Source organism: Diadema setosum, chromosome 20, assembly GCF_964275005.1.
Source record: "Diadema setosum chromosome 20, eeDiaSeto1, whole genome shotgun sequence".
Lineage (NCBI taxonomy): Eukaryota > Metazoa > Echinodermata > Echinoidea > Diadematoida > Diadematidae > Diadema > Diadema setosum.
Window position 1 is genome coordinate 946,803 of NC_092704.1, and position 25,502 is coordinate 972,304.

Sequence of the window (25,502 nt, forward strand, 5' to 3'; positions counted from 1 at the left end):
CTTTACTCTTGATGACAGCTCAACTTCGGCAATCTTTGTGTCTAATGCTAACAGTGATCGGCAGTATCATCAACAGCGCCCTCTACACTACCGGGACTATGCGCCTTTAACTCTTTCTGTGTCATGTTCACTCACCTAACTCAGTCAACTGCTTGTCAACTTTACAAAATTTCACAATGTGCAACCTCGCACACAGTAAATTGTAATTTGCCATGACCGTGTATTGAAAGCGTTGTAGCCACAACTTTGTCAAGAAATTCACATCACAGTAAAGCTTTTTATGTTTTCCAAAACTCTGCTTCACTGCATTTCTAGTATGAAAGCTTCTATGAAAAGTTACATGGCTGTGGAAAACAATATTTTCTGACAGGGCATATATGTTGCAGTTCTCAGAATAATGTGGCACACAGGGTTTACACCTGTAGCACACAAAGAGTTAAGTTTTTGAGGGTATACAGATGGAGTTGAAGAATAGAAGAAAATTTTAAAAATGAGATAATGCTACTTCTACCAAAATATATTTGCTCATGATGAAGGTACCCAATTTTAAGATCAATATAGAGAGAAGCATCCTTTAGCTTTTCTTTTTCATGTAGCAGAAAAATCACTTCATATCAGGATTTGTGCATGTCACTACCCTTTGACCTCTGACCCATGATGTCACCTTTTTGATCCATGACAGGTTGCCCAGCGATCACTGAGAAAAGTGATTGGTGTTGTGCCTCAAGACACAGTACTGTTTAACAACGACATCAAGTATGTATCCTTTGTGTTGCTAGGTTACAGGATGCTCCTCCTAATTGAGGGTGTCCATGGTACCAGGGCAAGAAATGCTTCATGTGGGTAATTAGCATGAAGAATGCACCACCACATGATTTGATGAGTCGTAACCCAGGCTACCATCATACCCCAGGTTATGGCATTGTGTGGCCCCACCTCGTTTTCCCAAATTGTACAGTTACACACTGCTATCATTGTGGCCAAATTTTAGTGATCAGCGATAACGATCCCAATGCCAGTTCATGCCTATTATGACATGTTCATAGTAATTACAATGGTAGTCATTGTCTTAGTTAAGTTTTTCTAAAGATGTTGTGATAACTTTGGACAGTGATTCAGATGGAGACCATTTAACCCCCAAACTCAGCCCATGATGTCTTATTTTGTAAGTGGTGTGATTAAGCATAGTGCAGTGGTACTGGTGATGCTGCCACTGAGCACTGCTGCTGATCCACACATGCATGCGCTGCCTGTATGATGACATAAATGGTACCCTGGGGTACCGAATAAAAATCAGCCATTTTGTTGAATTATTATTATTATTATTATATTTTTTTTTATTATTATTATTTTTTTTTAAGGTAGTACCCTGGATTGCCAAAAAGTGGGAAATTATTTGGTGTGATTTTTTTCAACGTTCAATTTGCCCCATGTTCTTGCTAGCCACTGCATTTCATTGCACTGCACTGCACTGCGTTGAAGCACACGCTGTTGCTAGCACAGCGTACCATGCATGCATAGTATAACATGCAGTGGCATGGGAATGACTATGTACACGCACACACGGTGCATGCATTTATCTGTGGCTGTCCTCGAGTGGACATGAGGTGGTGCTACACAACGTGGTACCCTGAGGTACTACGGTACCCCGGGGTAACGTGTGATGCCTCATATCACCACCACTGCGGCAGGGCATTAGCATCATGCTATGGGTACCATAATCACAAAAAGTTAAATTAGGGATTCCTTTTGATGTATTAACATTGGTAACGCAACAGAATCTTCTTGAATAAAGTACTAAGAATTACTTTCACCCATTTTTTGGTAGGGTATCCAGGGTATAGTGCAAAAAAAAAAAAAAGAACAGAAAAAAGAGCAAAAAAATAATGATTCAACAAAATGGCGGATTTAGTTGTTACACCAGTGTACCAAATATTGTATCATTGGTCTCGAGGCATTTGTTCTGTGAGAGGTAGATAATGCATCTTTTTCAAACCAGCTGGAGGACTTTGATATAGTGACAACTTGAAAAAATTTGTCATCAGCCATTTTACAATCCAGGGTGAGTTTGAGATTGATATAAAAACAAAATAAAACAACAACAACAAAGAAGCCCCAAACCCTCTGAAGCTAGATGGTATGGCTTAATGCAGATTGTGTGGTTTGGGAATCATGTTAGCATTGAATCATGTAATATCAGTACAGAGGAACCTATGCATGACCTTTACTATCATTGTCACTATGAATATTATCATCATCATCACCATCATCATCATTATTATCATCATCATCGTCGTCATCGTCATCATCACCATCATCATCATTATCATCATCGTCATCGTCATCATCATCATCACCACCAACGTTATCATCACCATCATCACTATCATCATTTTCATTATCATCATCATCGTCATCATCATTATCATCACAACCATCATCACCATTGTCATCATCATCGTCATTAATGGCAGCGGCAACATGTTGACATTTAATTCCCTCTTATTGTTGCAATTAGAATAGCCTTTCTTTTTAATAACATGCAGGAATTGCATATTCTGTAGCATTTGTTCTGATTACTGGTCCTTCAGTTGTATACCTACTCCTTTGCTGCTCCCCCTTAGGTATAACATTCGCTATGGTAAAGTGAATTGTCCTGATGATGAGGTTGAAGAAGCAGCCCAAGCAGCCGACATTCATGCTCGTATCCAGTCTTTTCCAGAAGGTAAATGTTTTATAATCTACCAGGTCACACGCCTTGGGTTTCCCTATCTAAAGGCTTCTCACATTATAAACTGTAGGAGGTAAGCTGTTATCACAGTGCATCCGCTGAATTTCATCACAACACCAAGTTATTCAGATTGATGATGATGATGATGGTGATGATGGTGATGATGGTGATGATGATGATGATCCACAGCATTTGTATAGCACTGTATATCTGTTATAGAAACATTAAAATGAGTCTTACGCTAACTTGTTTTGTATTCCAACTGATTGATGAATTGCCCTTCAGCGACGTAGATAAACAGTGATTATTCAGTATTTTGTCATAGTCTTTATTAAAATCATGGACAAACATACTTGGGTTAAACTCGAACCAATGACCCTGTGATTGCTAGACAGGCATCATTTCCACCAGACTACCAAGCTTTTGCTCAACAGTTGGTGATGGTTCTTGTCCCTTATATCAGTGGGTACTCTGTGTTCAAATCAGTGATTCAAGAATCATTGGTCTAGTGGATATGACATCTGTCTGGCAATCAGAAGGTCATTGGTTCAAGTTCGACCTGTGTATGTATGCCCATGATTTTTACCATGGCTGGTGGTAAAACAATATATAATCAGGGATTATTTGTGTAGATGAAGGCAATTTGGCAATTAGTTGCAATAAAACACTAAGGTATCAGATTCCTTTATATTGTATATGCTAGTCAGTATCAGTTAGTGATTGGATGAACATGATAATGTGATAGAGGAACATTTATGCTGGTCCAGGGGCAGAACACTTTTTTATATGTGACCGTGCATCACAAAAGAAATTCTGCCATGTAACTGTATAGTTTAGGATCATAAAGTGACTGCAAAAGTGTGAAGTTTTGCAGTTTTTCTACAACACTTCATTGTAGAGTGATGTGATTATGCATACTTTTACTGGCCCTTGGCATTATGTAAAAACCCTCTACACACTTCACTTTCAACTCTAATAACTATTGAAAGGATGCTGCTACTGCTTGAAAGCTGGAAATACTTATGAATAGAGTGTACTTAATATACAGTGGGCAAAATTTCAGCTTACTCTTCATTGTGGTTACTATGGATTTGTACATCCTGTTTTTTGTCCCATTCATTGCACAGAGTGGGCCTTGATGAGGATTAAGCACTTGAAAAGTTGAATAGACCCTAGATTTGAAAGACTCTTTTTTCAGTAAACACCCCCCCCCCCCATTTTGTTTCATTCATCGCACAGCTAGCACAGCTTGGTAAAGATTAAGCGGTTGAATACACCCTGTACTTCAGAGCCTCTTTTCTCAGTTCACACTGTCCAGAGTGTGTGCTTTCTTTCCAATATTAAGATAGGATAGGAGAGTCCACTTGAATTGAGTTGTACATCATTTTAAAGCTTTAGAATGTGCTCTTTCAGAATCTGCCTTTATCTAAGAATTCATGTCTGGCAACTTCTTTGTGGTTTTGTGATGAAGGGTCATACAAACAATCACATATCCCTATTCTTTAGGAGTTTCAAGGGCTATTTTTAAATAGGGAAGTAGCTGGTCCATTTATTATGGGGTGTATCAGCTCCTGGTACTTTAGTAAAGATCATCAAAAGAAAATATTTAGTTGTCAAATTGTTGATACACCAGAGTTATAACAGAGCAGATACGGTTTTTAATACATGATTTGGTAAATTCTCTTCTCATCAGCTGCAAAGTTAGTTCAACAGAAAATAAAAAGTAGGGAATGAGTGACATCTTATTCTGAAATTAACAAGGAAATTTTACTCTTTTTCATGGTGACTCTGTAAAAATTCTGGGCCTACATATTGTATATCTTTTTCTTTAGCAGTATTAAAGTTGTTAATTGTGGAATAATTTTATTCAATATGTCATGTATGACAAAGGAAAAATGATAAGAGCTGTTACATGAAAGTGATGATTGGTTCTCACAGGCTACGACACGGTGGTGGGAGAACGAGGGCTGAAGCTGAGTGGAGGGGAGAAGCAGAGAGTCGCTATCGCTAGAACCATCCTCAAGGCTCCTGAATTTGTTCTCTTGGATGAGGTGAGGAGACCGATATCAAAATTACTGTAAAACCAGAAATCTGTGCATGCATTTTGATTCCGGGAATTTCATGAGAGCCAAAATTTGCGAAATTTAAAATGAATGCACAACTTCTTGTCTACACTTGAGTTGAATGCCAGCGGCAATCCACAAAATTTCAAGCCGCGAAGAAGGCCAGTGGCTCCAATTTACGAAAATTCCATGCCACAAAAACATCTTCTTGTCTATGGTGGTGGCAGTTTTCAGTGATAAAAACTAAATGCCATTTATCTCATGTAACTGATAAAAACTAGTGACATATTATTTCATGTAACTGATAAAACTAATGACGTATTATCTCCTGTAACCACAAGCTGACCTTGTTAATAGCTGCTGTGGTACGTCCTTGTTTTATGAATACTACAATCTATTGCACTATCCATTTGTTTGATCTTCATCATGTAGTTTATCAGGATCCTATTTTTTATCTCAGTTTTCAAGGTAACATTGTTCTTTCAAAGTCACTGCACACTACATTCATTTTGGTTCTTTCAGCATTCTCAGTCAGGGAATTATTGTCATCAATGCCATGTGCCTTTGTATGACAACACGACAAGTGAAAACTGTACATACATGTAGATGTGATAAGAACAGTAGCAGTAGCTGCTTTTTTCATTACACAAATACTTACTCTCTAGAAGCAAGAATTTGTAATATTAAAGGACAAGTTCACCTTCATTAACATAAGGATTGAGGGAATGTAGCAATATTAGTAGAAGACATCATTGAAAGTTTGAAGAAAATTGGACAATCTGTTCAAAAGTTATGAATTTTTGAAGTTTTTGTCCAGTCACCGCTGGATGAGAAGACTGCTGTAGTATATGATGTCACATGCGTACAACAATATAAGGAAAATATAAAGAGAATTTCACAAAATTTCATCTTTTGAAAAAAGTACACATTCCCTTGACTCGTTACTGACATATGTTATGGGTAATATTATTCCCATTGCCTTTAGAAAGAGGCAAGTCAAGTGCTCTTTTATTATGCGAAAAAAGTGAAAATATGTTGTATTTTCTTTACATTTTCTATATACTGTTGTACTCATATGACATCACGATCCTTAGTAGTCTCCTCAGCCAGCGGTTCCAACACAAAAATTTAAAAAATTCATAACTTTTGAACAGATTGTCCAATTTTCCTCAAACTTTCACTGATGTGTTCTTCTAATATTGCTGCATTCCCTCAATCCTTATGTTTATGAAGGTGAACTTGTCCTTTAAGGAATGCAAGGTAAGGAACTAATCTTGACAAGAGGATTGTGCTATGATACACTGCTTTTTGAAAATGCACTGATACAAGGAATCATGAAGTCTATGAAAATTAGCCCTGATAGTGTCTGTGATGTCTATAAAGTATAAGTAGCTGTATTAGATGACAGAATTTGGTACAAGTAAAAATTTTAGCTCCGGTTTGAGAAAGATAATCGAGAAATTGTCTCTTTCTTACGGTCAGGCTACTTCCGCACTGGATACCAAGACAGAACGGAATATCCAAGCCTCGCTTGCTAATGTGTGTCAAGACAGGACCACCATCGTCGTAGCTCATCGTCTTTCAACCATCATCAATGCAGACCAGATCATTGTACTCCAAGATGGTGTCATTGTGGAGCAAGGAAGGTGAGTGAACAGCCTTGTCTCTTGGCCAGGCAAACTCACCAATGCCTCCAAACCCATGGCTGGATTCACCAGGAGGCCAGTGTAAAAATCTTAGCCTTGCCCTCACCATGGGAGTTTGAATATGTGACCCTGCATTACAAAACCAACAAAAAGTCGCCAGACATGAATTTGTAGTTAACCCATTGAAGATGACTCCCGAGTATACTCGGGCAAGGGTCTGTGGGAAATGCGTGTTTGCGCAAAATCAGCCTTTTCTCAACAGGTTAAAGGGTGTGTACAGTTCTGGTCGAGGTGAAGATTTAGCTTTTAACGTTTTGTGAGATATTCAGAAACCACTCTATGAGATGTCAAAGAGCATGCGGTTCTAAGGGGTATCAAAAGTTTATTCGATGAAAATTGGTTTTGAAATGGCTGAGATATCCAAAAACAAGGTGACACAAAGAGATACTAATAAAGTTGGGGCATGTCGCCTTTTATTATTAGCACTTTTTTGGATATCTCGGCCATTTGAAAACCAATTTTCATCAAATAAACGTTGAATCCTTCTTAAAATTACATGCTCTTTCATATTTCATAAGAGGCTTTTCATTATCTCACTTAGGAATGTTCAAAACATGAATCCCTACCTCAACCAGTACTGTACAGTCCCTTTAAGGGCGGATTCTGAAAGAGGAGACTTTAACCTTTGAAATGATGTATAACTCAGTTCAAATGGACTCCCCTAACCTATCTAAATATGAGAAAGAAAGCACACACTTTGGAAAAGTGTGTACAGAGAAAAGAGGCTCCAAGTATTGGGTACAACTGTATAGGGTCTTTCAAGCGCTTAATCTTGCCAAGCAGTGCTAGCTGTGCAATGCATGGGACAAAAAACAGGATGTAGAACACTGTTGCAACAACAACGAAGGGATTAGCAGATTAAGCTGAAATTAGGCACACTCTATTAATACATTCTATCAACCACTACTACTAGCTTTCAAGCAGTAGCATCATCCTTTCAAAAGTTATTAGAGTTATTCAAATTCATGAAATTCTTCCGTCGAGATGTTTTCATTGCAACTGATTGACAAATTGCCCTACATCGACGTAAATAAGCACTGAATTGATCAGTGTTTTAGTAGTAGCCATGATAAAAAATCATGGGCGTACATACTCGAGCAGGATTCGAACCTACGACCTCCTGATCACCGGACAGGCGTCATCTCCACTAGACCACCGAGCTTTCGCCCGACAGCAAGTGTTGGTTCTAATCCTTATAGCATGCAGCAGGTACTGCTTATTATTAGAGTTAAAAGTGAAGAGTGTGTTAAAGGATTTGTGAGAAATGAGAAGGGGCCTCTAAGGCCGTGTTTATGCTTCCCCTTTTCGGGCCAGAATCAGCGTTTTGATACGCATTTAGTTCAAAATGCGGTTGCGTCCCTAGTCATTTTGATATAATTTCAAAACGTCATTTCAAAACACACAAAAAAGTGCGTTTATGATCGGCGTTTCTGACTAATCATGTTTGATGGGGAAGCATAAACGCAATTCACATCACATATGCGTTTAAATTACGTCATCTCCATCACCTTTCCAGTTCACTTGAAATTGCGCGTGCCAGGCCAGCCGACCTTCCGATTACTGTGCTACGAAACACCATTTACAGGTGCTGATCCCTCGAACTCCCTATTGGTACATTACTGTACATGGTGACAGACACATTAATGCATGAAGAGCTCACTACATATCATACATTCCGATTTTGTCAACAATTTGTCAATGATATAAATACTCATATTTCCTATCATTGTCTACAGTTCATGTACGTGTGTATTAGTAAAGCAATCGAAATTATATCAGACATGCTACGGAACATGGACAATACACACACTCATGCCAGAACTTCCAAAAAAGCGTGCACCCCAATTTGACCTGCCTCTGCTGAGGTCAGCGAAGCAATCGCAAACGCTCTTTCCAAGCTCAAAGAAAGTGAGCATAAACAGTGCTCCCGTGAACGGCGTTTTGAATCAGCATTTCAAAACGCTGATTCTGCCTTCGCAAATTGAGCATAAACACACCCAAAGACATACAGATGTACCTAATCGCACTATTCTCCCCCCCCCCCCCCACAAAAAAAAAGTGTTTTAGAAAAACTGCCAAAAACACAATTTCCCATTCATTTTATGGTCCCAAATTTTAGAATGATGTAGAAGAAGAGTGTTTGCTTTTTCAGAAAATATGCAAAACTGAAGAGGAGCTATGTTGACCTGTTTCACCCATTTTGGTCCTCGCCTTAAATCAGGGCGTGCGACTTTTTGTTGGTTTTGTGATGTACATTGTACAGTCACATATAATCCTTGCCTTATGCAAATTTGAATTGTGAAAAATGTTTGTCACACTTTGTATATGCACCAACAGACATTCTATGACGAATGTAAGCTGACATGCCCATGTGCGGGGCAAACAGGTTTCCCACTTGTAGCCCCAGACTAAATATCAATCATGGATTTCATGTAACTAGCAATGTGATTTTATATTGTAGCATTTGTCTACCTGTTTCGACCAGTTTCTACTCCCCTCAAATCCAATGCAATGTCCCCACTGATGTCAGTAGGTTTACGCATCACAAATTCAGGAACTGTTTTAACGTAATGATGCACCACAGTATCCCGGGGTACCATCAAACCTCGGGTTACAATATTTTGTAGCGCCATCTCATGTTCAATAAGATGCATAGTTACACACTGTCATCATCATGGCTGCCAAATTTTAGCAGTCAGAGGTAATGGTATCAATGCCAATTCAGCCCTGTTTTGACATCTGATACCCCTGGGTGCCAAAAAGTGCATATGTTTCACAGATTTCAATCAATCGGTCATTTTTTCCACCACTATATTAAAGCTCAGCCCCTCAAAGATTTTTCTCAAATTTTATGTCATCCTGAGAAATCCAGTAAAAGTAAGAATACCTAAGTTTAACGAGATCTAGTGGTTTGTACCTGCCCTTAACCAGGTGTTCCAGCTCATAGCAGCAAGACAGGTTTAAAACAATGCCATACCACAAGTTTACATGCTATCTAGAATAGTTTGATTTTACTTCAGTTCAAATCATATTCTATTGCCATTTTCAGAAATTCTTTCAGATACAATAATTCCAACAAATCAATGTAATTCAAAATAAATAACCATGCACTTGAAAGTGGAAGAGTAAAATGAGATTATAAGAGTTCATAACCTGTATAAAACTATTTGTTCAAAATCATGACAACACGACTAAAAGGGAAGCAAAGCATAACCTCTTCCACAAAAAGAAAACCCTTGCCAAGCTGTAATCATATTATTATCCCCAAGGGTCATCACTAATCCTAGACATCTTTCTTCCGCAGACATGAGGAGCTTCTTGATTTGAATGGAATCTATGCGGACATGTGGCAACAACAACTTCAGACTGAGGATGAGGCTGCCAATGGATCCAGCCAGGGACCAGGAGACACAAAGCAGACTCAGTCCTAGATCCCAGTCCAGGGCCAAGATACACAGATAGACCCAATCCTAGATTCCAATCAAGGACCAGGAGACACAAAATAGACCCAGTCCTGGATCCCAATCAAGGACCAGGAGACACAAAATAGACCCAGTCCTAGATCCCAATCAAGGACCAGGAGACACAAAATAGACCCAGTCCTAGATTCCAATCAAGGACCAGCAGACACAAAATAGACCCAGTCCTAGATCCCAACCAAGGATCAGCAAACACAAAATAGACCCAGTCCTAGATTCCAATCAAGGATCAGCAGACACAAAATAGACCCTGTCCTAGATTCCAATCAAGGATCAGCAGACACAAAATAGATCCAGTCCTAGATCCCAATCAAGGACCAGGAGACACACAATAGACCCAGTCCTAGATCCCAATCAAGGACCAGCAGACACAAAATAGATCCAGTCCTAGATCCCAATCAAGGACCAGGAGACACACAATAGACCCAGTCCTAGATCCCAATCAAGGACCAGGAGACACAAAATAGATCCAGTCCTAGATTCCAATCAAGGTGGTAATAGGTAGTTAGTAATTGTACATGTAGTGTATTAATATTTGTGATAATGTCCGAGCTTGGATAGAGGCAAGTATCACCAAACTCACAGACGCAGCACGGGTGAATTTCCTTGAATGCCTGGAAGTCATTGCATTTTGGGTTACTCTGTACCTGTTGCCAAAGAATTGTCTTGCTAACTAAACTGCCTACCTGATACAGTGTAGAAAAAGAAGCCAAATCTCACAGAAGCATGATAGTAATGAGGGTAGAAAGCACCAAGAATTATAAAGTGAATCAGAGGAAAGTCATGTGTTTGACTCTTTCTGTGCTTTGGCATGTACACTTCAAAGCATCGTACATACCGGTACTCCTTCAAAGTTGCTGGTACAGTAAGGGTGACCTTTGATAACTTATTAATTAAGCAGGGAAATCTATTACAGTCTCACATGAAAGCTTTGATACAAAGCTGTATATTTCCTCAAGCAACCTTTAGATGTCCTTGAGGTTAGACAGTTTCTGTGAGAATTCTTGTACAATTTGCCTTGGATGAATAAGGAAGATGTGTAAAACTGGACTGTGTATGAGTCCAGCCTCTAAAATTTGTACAGTTCTATCATAGTGTGATGTGGCAGAGTGTTATTTCTCATATCTTTCTTGCAATACATCATGCTAATGTTTGTATTTATTTGGAATATTGATGAGAAACACAATGAAGGGTCTTCATCAGCTGCCAGTAGGTTTTAGACTTGTGTGATAGTCCCATCAACCTTCTTTGTGGCAAATCTGTTTTGCTTGAAATCTTTTCTTCAGTTTACCTTGCTTTGCCTGCATTTAGAACAGAATTGTCAAGGCTAAGTGCTTGGCTTATGTAGGATTGTCTCAACATAAGGTTGATTCAATATGAGGTAGACTCAGTATGAGGTTGACTAAATGTGAACTTAACTCACCTGTGGTGTAATGTGAGTTAACTCACCAGTGATGTGCTTTTTGAAGCACATTGGGAAGTGGTCCACTTGTGGCGTAGGAGGATATGGTCAGTACACTTTGGAGTGCTCCTCTGGCACGGGTATGGTACTCTATGGTGCCCTTTAGGAGAGCATTTGAACACACCCCTAGTGAGGTTGACTCATTATAGGGTTGACTTAATGTGAAGTAGATTTATCTGCTCATTATGTGAAATACTGGGATTTACTTTTTTTTTTTTTTTAGCATAGAATATATATTTTTGCATCAGTTGATTATGTCCTTTGTCTTTTGCTCAAAGTTTATATTTGATTTGCTTTCCACATTTACTGGATACTTTTGCTTTGTTTCTGTTCAGAGTGATGGTTGCATCCAGAAATCTACCAGTTCTACTAATGTGTTGTAGTTATGTATTTATTTGGTAGACTGAGAGCTTATTGGACGTCTTAATAGTCACAGCTTTCTTTTGTGTGTATAGTTATGTGTGCCAAGTGAAATCACTCATGTTAGGTTTATGTAGAAATTGGTCAGTGAAGTACATGTACATGTAGTATTAAGGTTGATTATTGTTGGGAAAAATGAAAGAACATTTCATGTCATGGCTTCTAGATAGAATGCCTCGAATGCATTTTCTGCAAAATTTTATGGTTCTATGAGTATGAGGATATCATAAAACATTGACGTGTAGACACCTCGAAGCATCCATTGTAATTTGGTATCCTTTGTGTGTGATTAGCAGCTGTAAAACAGAAGTGCAATTCCAGATCATGTTGAACTTGACTTAGGTATGAAGAAGAAGAATATCCGAGTCGAACATGAAGTGAGAAAGTTGTGGCATTTTGAAAGATTGGTGTAGTTTTGGTTTAGATGCGGTTCCAGGTTTCCAGCTATTTTGTGAGATAATGAGAAACCTCTTTTGAAAGAACATACATTCTAAGAGGTATTCAAAGTTTATTAGATGACAATTGTGTTTGAAATGGCTGAGATATCCAAAAACAAAGAGGTCTTGATTAAAGGTTGGACCCACTCTTTATTAGGACCGCCTTGATTTACTTTGTTTTTTTTTTTTGTTTTTTTTTGTATTTCCTCCATTTTAAAGCCAATTTTCATCAAATGAACCATGAATTCCACTTAGAATTGTATGCGCTTGCATATTTCATGAGGGGTTTCTAATTATCTTGCAAAAAGTTGAATCCCCTATCTCAATCATTAGAGACAGGTGGTCTCTATAGACGGGTTATCTCTCTCTTTGTGTGTATTGCATGCATGTACATGTATTATCATTGTTTACCTCTACTTTTGTGTAAGTACTTGCATTATGTGTACATACATGTACATATATGCACATGTTACATGTATTGAAGAATGCCGTTAGTGATCGAGTTATTACACTGTAATAGTCTGCGTGCATACGGCAAGGAAGCATTTCCCAAGTTAATCATTATGCCCGGATGGTGGGTGAATGCAGCAGTGGCAATCACTAAATTGTTGGTCATAAATGACTGCCACAGCTGCAAAGCAGAAAAACTCGCTGAATTATCATGTCGGCTGCAGTTGCGTGCGGGTCTGTGTCCACTATAACGTGGGTTTAATACAATGCACTGCAGCAGGTGGCCGCTAAAGCAGGTTAGACGGTTTAAATATTTGTGATTTATACGTGTACATAGTAAATCACTGATGAGTGACGATATTGGAAGGTTAAAATTGCATGCAGTTTTTCTTTAAGTCCAATTCTAATGAAACCTCCACCACTCTTTGATTTACTGTAATCAGTGAAGCCAACCCGAATATGATATGGAATTACACTTTAAAGGTAGACACAGGGTATTGGTGTAGAACACCAGTGTAATTGGCTGTGTAGGAGACAACAGTGGTGTATGTCTGTAAAGATAGGATGGTGTAAAGATTTGACTGTATTGTGTGATGGGCTTGTTGTATGACAAGACAACTATAATAGCTTGCAGTGTATTCTGTCTTTCATAAGGTGTATCATTGAGATGACTGGTGTATGTATGTGTGTATGTGTGTTCAGGTGTAGAAGATGTCTGGAGCCAATGTGGTATCGATGGATGTTTTGTATCGATACCTACTGTAATTTACTTTTCATATCTCATCCTATCATAAAATGATATTACAGTGCACTCCCATTATAACAAAAACAGTTCTAATGAAATTTCAGATACAATGAAATAAAATTCAGGTCCCAAAATTATCATTGATGTATCTTTATGTATTATTTGTTCTGTTATAATTTAATTTCGAAATAATGCAAGAGAAAACACTGCCGGTCCCAAGGACTTTGTTATAATGGGAGTCGCCTGTAAATGGTGCAGGTCTCATTTGTCAGATAACCATACTCTTATGTACATCTCAAATTTACTTCACTGTGTACAATGTACATGTATTACTCACAGCCATAGAACAGTCAATCCAGTGGGCGTGGTTGAATGATGATTGCTGATACCATCCCAGACTGACTGTATGATAACCAGAAATATGTGTAATTAAGTAATGTAGTATTTATACATAGTGGTTGACAATATACACATGTGTGTGTGCACATACTGAATGAATGTCTGAATTTGTGTATGGATATAGTGGATTGATGGAAAAAGTGAGGAGAATAAGTGATATTTAGCTCTGAAAAGTCACTTTGTAGAGCACCTTGCTATTATGGGCATACATTTGTGTTTGTGATTTGATATGCAAATTTGTTATAGATATTGACATTTGATATATTTTTTCCATGGAATTAATAAATGTAAAATTTGTGTGATGTTTTGAAAGGAATGATTTTCTCTCGAGTCCTGCATATAGAGTACCAAAGTGATGATGCCACAGTCTTTTGTCATAGCTTGGATTGGAACCAGGTGCCAGCATGGTTAGCAGCTATAGTCTTGAAGTTGTTCCATGGTAATGAATAGCTATGACATCACACTTTGGTGCTCTATAGTGTAATCATGTGGACAGAACTGAGAAGTTGTAATGATTTGAAAAAAAAAAAGAGAGAAAAGTACTATGTAGCAAACTACATCCTTGGATGGATGGTTAAGGTTGTAGATAAAAGAACCACCACATTTGATGCATTTGATTTGTGCATTATTCCTGATCAATGTCCAATGTCAGAATATGCTGGAATTCTGATTGAATGTTCAATAAGAAGGAACTTTTCAGCACCATAGTCATTTAAGAAAGAAGTCTTATTACATTGTATTTGTACCTGAAGCAATTCGCATTAAAAGCAGACTTTCTCGAAAATGCAAAACTGGAATCACACGGTGTTCATGTATTTCATTGCGAGTTTGCTACCAAGACGAAATATTGAACAAGGCTTGAAATTATGATGGCATGACACTCTCAACCATAAATACTTAGTACATATTGTTTTATTGTCAACTCACCTGAGCTAAAGTATGTACACTCACAAGAGATAGTGTCGGACTCTAGCAGGTTGATGTGTTAAGATCTCCTACATCTTTATCAGAAGAAGGTACAGTGAAATTGGAAATGTAAGATTTCAAATACAGTTGTACGAGAAAAACAGAAATCATGGTAAACCAACTCAGTGTTGCTTATATATCAGTGTGAAACAGGAGTATTCCAATCTTTTCTTTGTGTGGTGTTGCCAGTTGTGCCATTTCTCAAAGCAAATATTTCCAGTGATTCTGTTTTAGATGTATCACTGACAATGTTATAACATTTTACAAAAGTTTATTCTTCCCTTCCTTCATCGAGATTATACTTCACTTGAAATAAATATTGTACACCAGAAGGTTACTGTATGATGGCAGTGTGAACAACTTCATCAGGAAATAATCAAAATTTTCACTGATACCCAGAACCCAAGTTTTATTGTGAAGTTTGCTGATATTGTTATCATCGACAATGTGTAGTTAAAACAATCATATGTAAACAGAAGCATCAACGTTGTTTGTCCTGTATCCATAATGATATTTTTTTCTCGAGCTGCGTGTACTCCTGAATCGTAACACATCACAAATTTCAACATTCCTGTATCGTCAAAGTGGCTTCATTCATCTAATATACATGCTCGTTTTGTTTTTGGAACATTTTCTGTTTACTGTGTATTCCCTACGAAGCAACAACAAAAAGGAAAGTTAACCTTTTGTAGGCAATAGTTCTCTCTTTTCATAATTCCTTTTTTAAAATGTACAGTCAGAGATACTATTTACATACAGGTATAGCCTGGCACACAGAACCACTACTTACAATCGACAAAACATAGATCATCATAAGGCAAAGTAAACTGGGTCTTTCATATGGTGCTCAGTAACCTGGATATAAGATTTACTGGTTTACTGGCAAGAATAAAACCTACTTTAAAGCTCTGAATCTCATTTTGTTATAAGACAAAAGTGATTCCTCATCTCTACATTAAACTAAAGAATCACCCAAAACATGGAGCAGATCGATTTTTTCTTCAGAATTATTGCTGGAGAAAATATCTGCAACATGCCCTTATTTATGAGCAACTTCTCACTTTTGTATCTTATCTATATTCTTTACATAGAGCACAATGTCCTGTCCAATAATTCATTTACATACACATTAAAACAAATTAGTACATTGAGTACACACAGCGATGCTGACTTGGAATTACTTCATTCTTTCTTACAAATGCTACTCAAATGCTCCACCCATGAAGTTTTTCCTGACCATGAATGAATGACAAAACAGCCACCACTTGTGACTAGAAAGATTAGCTGATTTTTTTTTGGCTGTGTCAAATATGAAATAACATTTGTAAGTCCTAAAATTGGGACACTTTCTTACCTTTACTTCTACCTGTGTACAGAGTGCGAGTTATAAATTAGACTTGTACACAGAAATCAAGAAGTTTAGACATGTATTGACTTTTACCCAACTCGGGTACATGATACTTCAAACCAGTGGTACTGCTTTTGTAATTAATTTGTTTTAAAAAAAAAGAGCAGCTACTGTATATTTCTTTTCTAGTCTTTAAAAAGAAAACTGATGAATTATGCTTTCATAAATAAGGTATCATTTTTATCACTTCGTTTACTTGTGACATACTATGCACACCATACCTGCCAGAGTTGTAGCAATACATACTCAGATTTGTTGTTCAAATATATATAAAATACTCTTATGAGATTTGTCAACAGTCTTTACGACAAAGCTCAAAGACAAAACAGTACTTACACAACATAAAGAAAAGTCTGTTTTCAAAAAACAAACAAAAGTATTTTCCACACAACTGTGCATATAAAGTCCAAAATATTTGCAATGTCACATCCATTCCCGACTGAGGGCGCTACCACCAGGGGGCGCTACCGCCTGCGACTGTGCCTCGACGTCCTCGCAGACTGGAATTGGAAGTACCAGAGAGTCATGGGAAGGTTTTGGCAGCCCATGTAGGTGACACGGAGTTCGTGTGGGGTGAGGAAGGGAAGGGTGTCACAGGGGGCGCCAAACAGAGTGGTGTTTGCTGCATTCCATGAACTTTCAAACATGAGAGGCGTCGACGTCAGGTTCTCCTGATAGTCCTGCTCGGTAGACATGAAACAAAGGGGAGAAAAGTGATCAAATTCAAGTTTTAGGACATTAATTTAGCAAAGATCACAGAGTAGAATGAATGGAGAACAGTCTTAAAATATCTTTTATTCTTGTTAAATATTCAACCTGCCTTTTTATCAACTTAGAATAAAATATTGAACAAACAAGTTCAACTTCAACATGTTGAATTTGAATGTGAATGATGTGCAAGAGGACCTGAACTTCCTGACATGCATTGTAACTTTTAGTACACTGCTAAACTATGTCATAATGAGCTTTTTTTAATGACAAATGTCCACCAGGATTGGAACCAAGTGAGATACGGGTGACTCAAAAAGTAAGTCACAAAATCACACCCAAGTAGGGTAGGCCTATATATAGAGTTACAAATGCCCTTCACCAAGCATTATAGAGTTGATGTCCTCTAGTTGGGCTCACAAACACAAAGTGTCATGCGGAACAAAGTTAATAGATTGGTATGTGAATATTTGGAAGTATTTTGCCTACCACTTGAATGCTTAGTAAAACAATGCACTCCCCTACATGGTATGCTTGATTGGTAGAATGTGATGGAAGCTGCAGAACCAAATGAAATTATGATAATTATGCAGAATAATGCTTAATCACATAAAGAAATTTTGACATGTGTCATGGTCAAAGTTTGTTAACATACTGACCCTATAGATGTCGTCCACACACATCGTGGTGTGGTTGGAGTTGACCCACTGGCTGGTCAGCTCGCTGTTCCATGAATACTCCAGACTCCCTCCGCTGGTGAAGATGACCACATTCGGGTGGTGTTGCTCAGGGGCAGACTCCAGGGCACTGACTAGTCTTCCCGAGAAGCTCTGGTCAGCAATGATATAGACTTGTCTTGCACTGCAGTCTGCAATATCATGGAGGAACTCGGCCACAGTGTACTGCTCATTTTCATCAGCCTGCAAGGGTACAAACCAACCAAAAACACTATCAATATGCTGAGAAAAAAACACAAACCCATAATTTATCAATACCTCTCCTCTTTTAGTTTTTAACTTTCTAATGATATTTGGGCAAATTTCAATAATCGATGGAAACAGAAGCATAATTAGTTTTAATCCAGATTGCATAAATTGACTACCCTGAGGATACATCACATGGAACTCCTCAGGCTCAGGATTGGATCTGTTGAATGGCCCTCTACAAGTCTTTGACTTACTTGATGTCATCATAAATAATTCAGATAAGCTATCCAACATACATGGGTGTGAATCGTAATCTGTAATCTAACATTAGAGTCAGATAAGTTCAAATTTCAGGACTCCTTCTTAGAGGCATGGTATAATGATATCCTGTCTTCTGTATCCAGGGTAGCCTCTTCAGTGTCGCCACTGTTCTAGTAGACGGTCCTGCCATTGTTATTACCCTCGCTTTGCCAAGTACCAAATTTTACATCTGGGTCGAGAGGGACATGGTAAATAAAAACATCTTGTCCAAGGACATAGGCACTTGACAAAATTTGAACTCGGGACCTCCAATTCAAAGTCAAGAGTCTTAGCCACTATGCCACAGTGCCCCAGACTACCCAGAGTACAATGGTTCCAACATACTATTTCAAGAAAATTTGGAGGGGTCTTTGGAATGACAAACTAAAATTGTACTGGTAGAATAGAAATAGAAAGATTATTATATTAGTATTATGTTGTATTATAGTATTCATGTCAAATATCTGTCATTATTCTGAGTCTGTATTTGCTCTTGGTGCATTATTTACATTGTACATTATTTAGACATTCTCATTATTATATTCCTTACTATAAGTACTACATTATTACGATTATCTTTATCTATCATCTCCAGAGTGTCTGACTCACGATGCCATCTTGGTCTAGGTCCCATAGCAGCATAGTACCATCCGCTAAGGTGGGGCTGTTGAGGTAGATAACCAGACTCTCCACACAGTACGGATTCCTGCACAGTGCGCTAAGGTGATTCTGGATGGCTATCTTGTGGGTGGCTGGATACGAGTGACGTAGTCCCTCCTCATCAATGTTTTCTGCATAATATAAGTGATTCAAGATAGACCATCATTATCATCGAATCTTTCATGGTAGCTTTCTGCAGATTAGAGTAAATCTGTTGATCTGAATACTTGGTAATACATGCCAGCTTTAGATTAATACCACCAAGCATGGATGCCAACCTTATAAACAGCATTACAATTTCTTTCCTTCTTTAAGGCTGAAAGGGTCAATTATTTTCTGTTTGAAAAAAAACAAAACACAATATTTATTGTTCACCTTTCTTGCTACAGATATGTGTAGTAATAGAATTTTGGGAAAACTTTGCATTAAACCTGCAGTATTTTTGGCATTAATGAAGTACAAAATACTGTAGAAAAAAAGTAAAAGATGACAGCTCTGAACCAAGCCAGCAAACACTTCTTTCTGTCTCTCTCCGATCATTTATTTCAATTTACTATTGGCCCCAGCCTCCACACGACTCCTCTTCTGGAAACATTACAACAAAGAAGACATGGATGGGATGCAGTCTGTTTTGGTTACCATGGTAATGAGGAAGTGACGTTGGTAAATACCTAGCACGCTGCCTGTATCAGCAAAGAACGTCTTGATGCTGGGCCGCCTGAATCCATTCTTACGGAGGGCGGTGTACATGTCCCGGATGTTGTCTGCCTGAGCCTGCTGACTAATTTGGCGACTCCAACCTCCCGAGATGAGAACAGCTTGGTCACAGATTTCATACACTTTGCATCTTGCTTTCACCTAGCGGTGAGAAATTACGAAAAGTGACAGAAATTTGTCAATTATTGTCCACAGATTTCATACATGTTGCATCTTGCTTTCACTTAATCTGCAGATAGGAGGCTTAAATAACTTCAAGTGACAGAACTTTGTCAGCTATTGTCACAGACAGCTATGCACATCAATCATCACTGAGATTTATACCGCTTTAAGTCACTCGCCGGTTTACTAGAATACGGCTTGTATCAAGAGTTCACACGTCACACTCAATGATTATTATCATTATTGTTGTCAATATTAGCAATATTATTCTAACATTAATGCAAGCTCTCTTATCATCATTATGATGACCATCAGAATCTTGATGTGATAAAGCTCCTTTGTTACTACAACAACTGTCAATATCACCAGTAGCGTCAATTATATCATCATTAATTTGTATGGTTTCAAACTTGACAAATTGATGCGTTCTGTGTTCTGTGTTCGACATTTCGTGACTATGGCTACTGACTTAGTCATAACTAACCCTCCCACTGGTTTGCAAACGACCATAATACTTATAAGAATCATGATTTTCAGAATTTGCACCTACATCCCAACTCGTTGTGATCGGAAGTTTTTGAGTGTTTGATTTTTTAAAGATTATTCGACTTAAAGGGTCCAAGTGACTCTACCTGATTTTCTGTGAAAAACACAATTTTAGCGAATATTCGGATGCCTTGTGAAGCAATGATATAATATAGTTTGCATTAATTGTAGTTGTGATAAACATCACATTTTAATGATTAAAACATGTGGAACTTGAAGATTCCGTTACTTTCAACGTTTATGTCTAATTTTGATGAAACTTCTGTCATTGCTTGAGATGACTTTTTTTCTGCACATTTTCGGCTAATTTGAGAATGGGGTGAAACTGTGCTTTAAAATAAACACATACATACACACACACACACGCACACACACACACACACACACACACACAAAGATAGGAGTTTCTTACGTCGTGTCCCGCACCCACCTTGAGCGAGGGCAGCTCGCACCGTCTCGTGTTCTTGTTCAGCTCACAGTTCATCGAGTAGTTAGCTGTGTGTGTGCGTTGGGTGGGGCACGGTCCGAATCCTAGGATGGCGTCCTCTCGGCATACCAACTGCTGCTCTCTCGTCTGAATGGGTGAAGAGGATGGAAGAGGGGTGGGGCAGAGGTGGGGGGGGGGGGCAGGTGGATGGGACGGGTGGGAGGATAAGACACGGGTAGGCAAGGGAAATATATGAAAATAATTTTGTTTCATGAAGAGTTTGATTTAGATAAAATTCTCTAAACACAAACAAAACAAGTTGTGTGAGAATATACACACAAAATTCAACACCTTGTTCAATGTACTTCGAAAGAACGAGTGAGAGAGAGAGAGAGAGAGGGAGAGAGATGGACTGAATACAAGAAGTTGGGACACATTTTAATAGGATGCTAATAAAGGTTGCGGTGTTTTAAGTGTGTATTTCCGTCGATAGTGTTCGATTTTTCAATTTCCATTGTACAATCCTTTGCGTCAGCAAGATCTACCGCAAAGGAAGGACAGCATTGAGATCTGAGAGCAAAAACAAAGTGTTCCTGAACAACTGCTGTATGATCACATTCATCAACCAGCGATATATTTCAACCCATACTCTTGCGGCTTCCTTGATTTGTGTATTTGTTTTCAAAACAACTCTGTTATGAAAATAGGGGCAAAATGAGACTTCGAGTGCCTATATATCACAAACGGCTATTTCCATCGGTGAATGCAGTCATTTGAAATTTAAATGAAGCCGAAATAATTGTAGCACCCTGTCGAGGTATGCGCCCACCTCATCACAAAGTGACCGACAAGTAGACTTATGTTTCGCATGGACGGCATTCACGGGGACTTCAAAGGTAACGAGAAAAATGTTTCACTGGGGCATAAAATTACTGAGATGTGAGTTTAAACGCAGCGTAAGGCAGTCAGAATAACAGTCAAACTCTTGTCGATAGCATCCTAGTTCGATATTAAGTGATGCTCTACCTAAATCAGCGGCTTCTTTTTCCTCACCACGTGACAAAATTGAAAAGCCGAGAGAGGTACAAAGGATAATCGTTACAGTCCTTAATTTCACAGTTGGGTGATTGAGTCGGATTGCGAAAACTGTATTAGTTTCTTTGAAAATGTTTGTGGGATTTCGTTATTTCCTGTTGCGGCTACTTCTTTCGGCCAAACGAAACCTGGCACTGCCCATTTCGTCCTCCTCCATCCCGAAAGAAAATTGAAAACCTGAAAACGCGCGATAAAACGCAAGAACGCGCACCAACCGGAGTCACACTCAGGAGCATGCAGGAGGCATTTGTTACTCTGTCAATTCTAAGAGCGTTTCCATCTGTTAGAAAAAGGTACTTTTGAATTGAAACAGTTCCATTTTTGTAGCGGCGATCGACAAGAATCAGAGGTTAAACGTCTCTGTTCTTAACACCCTGCATAGAGCACGCTGCGCTCTACACAAGCGCCACAATAGCGACAATAGGTCGACGTCAAGCCGTAGCTATAGCACGGCACACATCAAAGAGCGGGCCGCTCTCGGGCGGCCCTTTTCCTTTGATCTGCGCTCACCGCTGTTTTGTTACTTCGCCTTCTTCTTCTGCTATTTAAACTGCCCTTCTTCACAATATCCACGCTCAATTGATTCCAAAGAATACAGAATTGCATTACCACTATTCATTCTAATATGCTCACAAATGCGGTGAGTTTGCTCCCCAGTCTAGCGAGATTTCTTTGGCAGCACAATAGCGGAGAAGGGTCTCCGTGGAGCAGCTATCTTACGCCCAATAAAAGCCGCCTCTTTCAAGTCGACTGCCCAGACTCGTACGTTTCGCATCAATTTCTCCTTCGTTCCCGATAAAAAGGACTTCATCACAAAATGCCCTTGAAACTATTCTCATATAGTATTTAATCGGGATGATTTTTTGCCAATCTATGCGATCAACTTTCCTCGCTTGCCGTTCCCTGTTTTCAGAGTCAACACAAACACTCGTCTCACTGCTCAAGGGACTGCTTCATAATTGTCGTTTTTCCCAGAGCTGTATAAATGAGAAGTTAAAAAAGATCGTCCAATCATGCAGCCCTCGAGAAATAGACACCTCTTACTCAAGACAGATGTATCAATACTTCATATTCACAATTCCGCGTTATTTGGAATAGAATCCCCCGGGGCGGTTAACACCCGTTCTCAGAAATATTATTTCAAGATGAGCTTTCGCAGGGTTTAACGGCACCATTTCTGTTTTAACTTCAGTGCTTTAACATGAGTGAAGAGTGGCGTGAATTTCGTTCTTACTCCACACGAGTATAGACCTGCAAGTTCAATTCTTAATCTTTCCTAATCTTCCACTAATTATAGCTTAAACAGAACTTTCATAAAGCAAATAAATCGACGTCCCGATTTGCTGGATATTCTAGCATCTCCAAAATGTTGCATTCCTGACAGAAGATTATACAACCTGACACTGATTTTATATCCTCCCATGATGACATGTCTGCCCAATACGATATGGAAATAAGTTGTTCATTCAAATATTATTAAGGATGGACAACCTTTTCTTTGTTTGTCTGTTTGTTTGTTTGTTTTCTAGAGGTCCAGTTTGTAGATTTTTCAGGGCGTGATCTGCCCCCCCAAGGAAAAACGCAGTATCTACATCCAGCTCCATTTCTAAACAACCGAGATATTCACCATTTTATATTTTTGCCAAAGCCCCTGGAAAATATGCTCTTTTGAAAAATTCCTTCATTGTGGAATTTTAGTCTATCTAGCTACCAATTTTCCTGGAAAATATCATTTTGTGTTTTTGTTTTGTTTTTCAGTTATTGATGAAAATGTAGATACTTTGGGGAAACCCCACGCAATTGACTGATTTCCCCAAGGAAAAACGCAGTATCTACAATGGAACGAATTTCCCCAAGGAAAAACGCAGTATCTACAGCGGAATGGCTAGGATTAATCTTCTGCCTTAATTATGTATGCATGTATACATCATTGTTCCTGGGGCCCTGAGGGATGTATCCTCCACCCCCCCCCCATTTATGCCCTAATTACAGAACAGGCTTCATAAGATTATTAAATAACAGATCGTTCTTGGAACGTTTTGCTTAAAAGTGTATCCCAGACCGATCTTGCTGTAGGCCTAACGTTATGTCGATACGTGTTTAATATGAAGCTTGCCAGGGCTGTAATGTGATGCTACATGGCCTAGCCGCTAACTAGCATCTAGAATACTAGATCTAGATCTGTACAGTCTAGGTTACAGTCTGTCTAGACCAAAATAAATCTAAATCGGATGTCTGGACCTAGATCGATCTAGACTAGGTCTAGTTTTTATATTGTTTATTCTAGGCTGGCTACGTAGCAGGCTACACGAGTCTACTGCCTCAGGCTATACATGCACGATGCTCACAGAAAAAACAAAAATAGCCTAACGTTAGAACTGCAGAAGGTTTAAGCCCTACACGAGCCAGGACTCTTTGATTAGAAAAAAAAAAATACATCTAGAACCGGTCTAGAATGAAGTGACATCCGCTCTCTAGGCCTATTCCTTCTGGATTGAACCTAAGTTTAACGTCATGTAAATTTGTAATGTAACTTTTTTTTTTAGTTGTAAGTTATGTAGCATGCAGCATGGGATCATGCATGCATTTTACGCAACCCAGTCTCACTAGGGTCTAGACACTGTCTAGATCCGATAAGAATTAAAATACAACTTATTCTTAACTGTCTCTATTTTGTCCATTTACCGTGGTACCTATTTTTCACATGGACCCTAATCTATTGTCAACTATGTAATTTTAAGACAGTATGGTATGGAGTAGATAATTGAACATTGACACTTCACTAGACTTAGGTCTAGGATTCTAAAAAGTGGTTAAGTTTTAGACTTCTTACTACAGGCCTGCCCTAGAGTAGGCCTATTCAAGTCCTACACTAGATCTTTCTTTAGGCTTTCGGAATACGGACCCTGAAAGTTCTGATTAACGTTAAGTCTAACATTAGAAAAGAGACGCAAGACTCAAACGTTACTGTCTAGACAAGTCTAAAATAGGCCTAGGCCTACTTAGACTTAGATCTAAGGGAGGGTGTAACATGTTACATAACCTGACGTTTATCCGATACAACACAAATAGATCTAGATCTATTGCCTTTCGACGAAACTTTCGGATGCGGAGCCTGAGGAATTTTGACAAGGGTCTAGGCATAACAAAGTTACTTCACAACAAGTTAATATTGAAATAGTACGGATAATGTTCATCATTGAGGTAGAAAATATGAAAGAATAAAGCTGATCGTTTATCACACGAAGCGAAGTAAACACAAATGTATGCATTTGTGTTTAGGATACCTAGGCCCTACCTCGCTTCGTGTGACAAACATGCATTTGTGTTTACTTCGCCTCGTGTGACAAACAATCAGCTTTATTCTTTCAATATTGAAATAGTTTTGAATAACTCACTCATTATCTGCAGATAAATTTTTCTTGAGGGCTAGGCTCACGAGCAATTTTCCCCACGACAGCATTTTGTTTTATTCCAAGTACACACTCCCACTGTATGCTGACTAGCCGGGCCCTGTGCTGACTGTACTGCTGCACAGCATCAGTGCATGCAGCTAGCTGCAAGCTGTCAGTGTTGTGTTGTATTGTTTAATGTGCACTCGGTTAGTCTTAATCACACACTGTGTTTTATATTAGGATCACGATCTCATCAAAATATTTACTAATCAGTATTGTTTCGGTTGGATATTTTGAACA

At 38.7% G+C, this 25,502-nt stretch overlaps 2 protein-coding genes across 2 annotated transcripts in view; one reads left to right on the plus strand and one right to left on the minus strand.

The window, feature by feature from the left end:
- LOC140243864 (ATP-binding cassette sub-family B member 6-like) overlaps positions 1-10,422 on the plus strand; it is a 28,132-nt gene extending 17,710 nt beyond the window's left edge. Inside the window, exons 16-20 of the mRNA XM_072323537.1 lie at positions 683-756; positions 2,625-2,725; positions 4,670-4,782; positions 6,277-6,440; positions 9,805-10,422. Of these exons, the coding sequence (XP_072179638.1) occupies positions 683-756; positions 2,625-2,725; positions 4,670-4,782; positions 6,277-6,440; positions 9,805-9,931 (579 nt within the window). The 3' untranslated portion in view covers positions 9,932-10,422. The remainder of the gene's footprint in view (positions 1-682; positions 757-2,624; positions 2,726-4,669; positions 4,783-6,276; positions 6,441-9,804) is intronic.
- A 4,345-nt stretch (positions 10,423-14,767) lies between these two features.
- Positions 14,768-25,502, minus strand: part of LOC140243863 (uncharacterized) — a 34,892-nt gene continuing 24,157 nt past the window's right edge. Inside the window, exons 3-7 of the mRNA XM_072323536.1 lie at positions 20,716-20,859; positions 19,532-19,718; positions 18,810-18,991; positions 17,634-17,894; positions 14,768-16,946 (exon numbers count right to left, since the gene is read on the minus strand). Coding sequence (XP_072179637.1) covers positions 16,731-16,946; positions 17,634-17,894; positions 18,810-18,991; positions 19,532-19,718; positions 20,716-20,859 — 990 coding nt within the window. The 3' untranslated portion in view covers positions 14,768-16,730. The remainder of the gene's footprint in view (positions 16,947-17,633; positions 17,895-18,809; positions 18,992-19,531; positions 19,719-20,715; positions 20,860-25,502) is intronic.